General features: G+C 38.1%; 2 protein-coding genes across 2 annotated transcripts; one reads left to right on the top strand and one right to left on the bottom strand.

Annotated features, from left to right (window-relative positions):
- Positions 1-1004: 1004 nt before the first annotated feature.
- LOC145559311 (high mobility group B protein 7-like) lies at positions 1005-3102 on the top strand. The gene is made up of 8 exons (XM_081620736.1): positions 1005-1218; positions 1823-1905; positions 2022-2073; positions 2160-2276; positions 2371-2428; positions 2530-2574; positions 2677-2766; positions 2843-3102. Exons 1-8 carry the CDS (start codon positions 1082-1084, stop codon positions 2888-2890), a joined length of 630 nt encoding a protein of 209 aa, XP_081476862.1. The 5' UTR covers positions 1005-1081; the 3' UTR covers positions 2891-3102.
- Positions 3103-3156: 54 nt separating this feature from the next.
- Positions 3157-5285, bottom strand: LOC145559310 (uncharacterized). Its single transcript, XM_081620735.1, has one exon. The coding sequence runs from the start codon at positions 5184-5186 to the stop codon at positions 3396-3398; it is 1791 nt and encodes a 596-aa protein (XP_081476861.1). The 5' UTR covers positions 5187-5285; the 3' UTR covers positions 3157-3395.
- Between the last annotated feature and the right edge of the window lie 715 nt (positions 5286-6000).

Raw genomic sequence — 6000 nt, 5'->3', positions numbered from 1 at the left:
CAAGTCAGAAGCTCAAGAAGGATGAAAAGGCTTTTGGTGAGGGATCCTTAATATCGGATCACTAAGTTGTTGTTGATTAATGATTCATGTTATCAGTAGGATGAAGATGAAGAGGCCTACTTGAAAGCATATGACAGTAGAGATGCAAAAGGTGCTTTTCATCGATGTTGGGTCGTCTGAAGATGAAAATTGATTTAGATGCATAGATCTTAGCAGAGTAATTATAGGTATCCAGATGTATGAAATTTACCAAGGTATTTGGAATGGAGTACATATGATACGATTTTTCCTTTGCTTGTACGCATATATAGTTTACATTCATGGAAGCAAAGTACGAGCATTGCTCCCAAAGTTTTAATATTAGCATAGATGATTAAGACTCCCTCTGTTCCCAATTGTTTGCCCCAAACCATAAATTCACTTTATTAAGGCTTTGGGCAAAAAATGGTGCACATGGGTTGACACAAATATCAACGAGGAGAGAGATAGAGAGAGTGCAAGTGGGAAAACATGCCAAAAGTAGTATGAGACAATCTTTTGAGGACACCTTAAAAAGGAAAGTGGAGCAAACAATTAGCGATAAAGGGGTAGTTTGATATTAGTCGTACAATTTAATTTGTTACATGAGAAATTAAAGCTGATAATCTATTCCAAATTTCCAACACATACCCAGCAGGCAGCAAATGTGCTTGAGAATTCAAAGGAGTTTGGACTTAACATTAGAGTTGAGTGTTGGGCCTTGGGCTCTGAGCCCATAATAAAAAAAAGGAATGGACGTTTTGTGAATCGAGAACAGAAACAAAGCAATCCAAACCGTCGATTAATAATAACCATCCAACGGCAATAAACGATGCCAAGTGAGCGATCCATTAATTGTACGTGCAAGGCGGGACGTAGATTCAATTGAGCGCCAACTGAAAATAATAAAATCGAAAATTAAAATTGAAAACAGAATTTAGAAATCTTCCCTCCACTTGAATAGAATTCCATTATAAACCAAGTCTTCATTTTCTCAGATCTCACCATCCTTCATTTCTCTGTTTCTCTCTCTAGAAAGAAGAAGTTAGTTTGAGCAGCAAAAATGGCAGGTGGATCGACAAGCAGCAACCCACCCAAGCAGAGGAAGAGAGTTGAAGCTGAGTCTCCAGATGCCGAGTCTTCGCCTTCTGCTACTCTTTCTCTTAAGCGTGCTAAGGATGGCAGCGCTTTCTCTCGCTGGTATTTTTCTCCCTGTGTCTAAACCTAGCTTTTACTTTTTTTTTTTTTGATTTTCTGCTATTTGTCTTGTTTAGCCCTAATTTTTTTCAGGTTTTAGGGTTTTGTATTGAGTGTATTTCGCTGTTAGATGTTGTAGACTTTTAATTTCTCACGTTTTATTATGATTTGTATGGTGCCTGCTTAAACCTGTTGGATTTTTATCTCGTTTTAAGAATGGTGAATTTGTTGTTCCTTCTAAGTTGAATGAGCGACTGTTGAATGTTTAGTGGTATTTTAGGTGTTTATTTGCTAGGACTGATAATATTTAGTGGTAAATGTTGATAGGATGATCGGCAATGAGGAATAGAATTTTTGTGTGAATTAGAATGTATTATGCGTCTTTCTGAATTTAAGTCTCGCCTGCTACAGTTTTATTGATTTTGTTCCTGCTTTGAATGCACTAAAATCTGTCGTTTTATCTGAAATGGAAGAGTAATTGATGAATTTTATTGGTAATATAATTCATATATAGCTAGTTGAATTGAATTGAATACTGTTGTAGTGGTAATTTCCAGTATTGATGAGATAAATATCTGATTTGAGACTATTTTGTAACATCTGACAGTGAGGAATGCAACAGCAGTGTGCCAGTAGCTCTTATTGATATGCATAACTGCAGCATTGAGGCTAAAATCAAGATGAGCCTTGGTAAGGCGGTTTATGAGTTGTGATTGATCTGATTTCATTTGTTTTAGTTTATTTTATGTTTATGATGTCAGTTGATCAACTTAATATGCTCATTTTGTTGTGTGTTTGCTTGTTAGATGCAACTGTTGTTGAAAAGCCGGCTGAGGTTAAGAAGAAGCCAGCTGAGAGGTTTGATACTGTGTTTGATCATTCTATCGTTATCTGACACTTCTTAATGTGTTGTTTATAAACAGTCTCTCTGAACATGATTGCAGGAAGAAGCCATCATCATCTGCATTAGGTTCTGAGTCTAAGTCAAAGAAGAGAAAGCTTAGCAAAGTGAAGGATCCTAACATGCCAAAGCGCCCCATGAGTGGCTATTTTGTTTTCATGTATGCTCCTTGTTTCCGTACTTTGCAGAATGTTTATAATCCTTCTAAGCTTGTCAAGTTGGGCTGAAGTTCTTCTATATTTTATCTTTGATAGGGAGGAATTCCGAAAAGTGTACAAGGAGGAGCATCCCGAGTCCAAGGGTGTGAAGGAGGTAAACCATATTCCATTCTCTTATAATTATTATTTTTTATTTACAGAAATGTTTGTTGCTTTTGCTGTTTCTTAATAGTTTATCTAATTTGTGTTGTGCAGGTTGCCAAGGAAGCTGGAGCAAAATGGAAGTCCATGACTGATGAGGTTAGTTTTGGTGAAGTAATTTGAAGTTTGAGTGAAAGCTCAATTGTTTTTCCCTGCATTGTTGAGGGTACTAAATTTGTGTGCTGTTTGGTGGTCATGCAGGAGAAGAAGCCATATCTGGATAAAGCTGCTGAGCTCAAACTGGAGTATGAGAAAGCCATGGAGGCTTACAATGCCGATAACAATGCAGAGGTATCATTGTTACTGCAGTATTGGCCATACTGAGTTTGTCTCCATTTTAACTCTTCTTTTTGCTTCTTATGTTCAGGAACCTGAGGATCTTCAAGCTGAAGAACTCTGTGATGAAGATGCATAAGTGTTTTGACATGATGTTTAGAGGCTTCCAGAAGTAGGTCTTTTTTTGGGATGGTGATTGTTATGGGTAGCTTGTAAATTTGGGTGTTGTTTATGGCTAGGAAAGTATACAAGTAGTTTATGAATCTTTTTTAAAACAGTGATGTTTCCTCTTATTGATGTTATGCTGAACGATGATCATCAATGAAATGTTCATGCTTTTTCAGTCCATAATTTGTCTCCAATATATATAATCTCCTTTTCTGCGCTTAATCCAGATTTAGTATCATTAGTTAACTGTTGGTATGCATTTTTTGCACAATTAAATAGACTATACTTTAAAGAGCTACTTCGTATTTAGTTTTACAACAAAGTAAAAGTACAATGTAGGATGCTTGTGGCAAGCATCAGAGAAAGCTTGTACCTAATTCCTTCTTTGCTATATGAAAAGCATCATATGGGCAGCAAGTGAAGATGAAAATGTTATAGATGGCAGGTTACTTTTCGTTACAAAGTAAGTTACTGGCCTATTTGAGGTGGTCTCTTCCCTTGCAAGGAAGCAAGGGTTTGCCGCACAAGCATTGGTTATGGGCATAAGCTGCTGCAGGAAAGATGTTCAAAGGTCTGCCCTGTGGTATCTTTCCACACAACCTGTTTGCTCGAAAACTTGCATGCCTCAGGTTTTTGATTCCAAGCAAGCTGTTTGGAATACTTCCTGTGAGGCGGTTAACAGATAAGTCCAGCCATTGCAGCTTCACCAGCAAACCCAAACTTGATGGAATGATTCCAGAAATTTGATTTCGACCTATATCAAACCTCTGTAATTCGATCAAATTTGAGATTGAGCTTGGTATATGTCCAGCAATCTTGTTACTCCCAATGTTGAGTACTTTCAAGGCCAATCCTTTCCTAAATTCGGGAATACTGCCTGAGATTCTGTTCCTTGAGACATCAATGACTTCAAGGAAGCTGGTTGTGTGGGTATTGAGGATTGCTGTGAGAGGACCAAATAATTGGTTTGAACTGAGATCAATAGAAGATATCCCTTTTGGCAATAAAATGTGAGAAACATCCAACTTGAGTTGGTTGTTAGATAGCTTGAGAAACTGCAAGCTAGACATTCTTGTTAAAAAAGTAGAGATCCCATATACGAAATGGTTATTGGAGAAATCTACGGAGGTTAAAGAGGTAGGTTTTGTGAAGGTTGGGAGAGTCCCTCTGAGGCCACAGCCAGCTAAATGGACTGCAGTAAGCTCTTTGCTCATGATCCAATTAGGAACTGTCCCTAAGCTAAAACGGTTGTAGGACAGGTCAATTGACAGCAAAGAAGGCAAGCCTTTGGCGAGAGTACTTGGCAAAGGATTTGAGAGTGCATTTCGTGATAAATTCAGGTTCCATAAGTTCTCTAATTTGGCAAGGGATGCAGGAATTTGACCTGTAAGATGATTATTACTAAGGGAAAGACTGGTGAGAGATTTAAGGCCACTAATTTGGTCAGGGATCCTTCCAGTGAGCTGGTTGTTGCTCAGGGAAACATCTGAAAGCGCAGTAAGACTGCAAAGTGATATGGGTATTGGACCAGAGAGCTGGTTATTAGAAAGATCGACAAAAGTCAGATTGTGAAACTGCCCAATAAAACCAGGGATTACCCCAGATAGTAAATTGTGACTAAAATCAAGAAACTGCAAGCTCTGAAAGTTTTTAAAGGAAGGTGGGATAGGACCTGCAAGATAATTTTTTGCTAAATTGAGCTGGAGGAGGTCCTTAAGGTTTCCTAAGCTAGGAGGGATTCGACCTCTCAGACGATTGCCATCTAACGAGAGGGTCTTAAGAGTAGAAAGACGACTGATGGCTGAAGGGATAGGTCCTACGAGTGAGTTTCCCTCCAGGACAAGCTGGGATAAGTGTCTTAAACTTGAGAGAGTATTCGGAATGTTTCCTCTGATGCGGTTCATCCCACTGATCACCAGCACCTCAAGAAATTGCAAGTTCCCTAAAGCAGGTGACAGGGTGCCTTCCATGTAAATATTATCAGCAGCACCACCGCCAGAAGGTTTCTGCAGCACCAAGGAAGTGACTCTTCCAGTAGCCGGGTTACATCCAACACCTTCCCAGCTTCCTCCACAGCAATCTGCGCCCACCCACGACTCGAGTATGCCAGTTGTGTCCCTCATTATCTTGGCTTTAAAGCTAAGAAGTGCAGCTCTATCAGCTGCATTACAGCCTGGGCCAGTTGCCTCAGTCCTTTGGGATTTCGACAACTGAGCAGAGAATGAAATAATCAGATGGAGCATTAGAACCCATCTCAGATTCTGCATATTGCCAAGCGGGTTTTAATTCGATTTTGTAAAAAATAAACAAGGAAGGCAAAGAGAGAATCGAAAGATGAGAATTACAAGTCCATTTGGTGGGAGTGTTTATATAAGTGATGTAAAAAGCTAGCCAATAATCCATCATTTTGAAGAGTTGAAACAAATATTGAGATGAAAAGCGGGGTGATTAAATTTTGTTCACATGAATAATCAATCATTTGTCCAATTGTCCTGACCGTTTGATGAAAAACAAAAATTCACGAGGAATGTAATTTCAACTAGAACGTTGGAGCGCACTATATTTTTAAAAAATGTTCAAATTTTGGGGGTTTAATTTTGGAGCTATCATTTTCATATGTAATGTGAGAGAGTTTAGCTAGATCAGACGTGCCTTTGTATTTCCGCCCATCGTGGTTGATTGACAGTTTGCCACTGTTTACCCTTTTCAATTTCAAAGATCGACCACTTTTTCAATACTCTTACTAGGACTTTATGAATGCAATTTATTACTATTAGCTTGTATGTTTGTCTAGGAGAATTTTGTTAATTTGTAACAAGCTACATCGTCCTTCAAAATTGTGACATGATTACTTATAAGCTATAAAAATAATCGAGATTAATTCGTGTCGTTTTTATATTTGAAGGTGCAAATGTAATTGACATTTCCATACATATAAGTAGACATGCAACAATTAATTTATGATTGGTTGAAAATCAAAGCTTTGTATGCTCACTTCACCTAATTTTTATTGAGAGAGCTATTATTCTATCATTCAAAAAAGATGTGAGTAACAAGAAAATGTAATGTGTTAATTGAGAT

This window comes from Chenopodium album, chromosome 9 (genome assembly GCF_948465745.1).
Source record: "Chenopodium album chromosome 9, dcCheAlbu1.1, whole genome shotgun sequence".
NCBI lineage: Eukaryota > Viridiplantae > Streptophyta > Magnoliopsida > Caryophyllales > Amaranthaceae > Chenopodium > Chenopodium album.
Note: the sequence above shows the minus strand (reverse complement) of the source record. Positions and strands in the feature narration are given on the sequence as shown.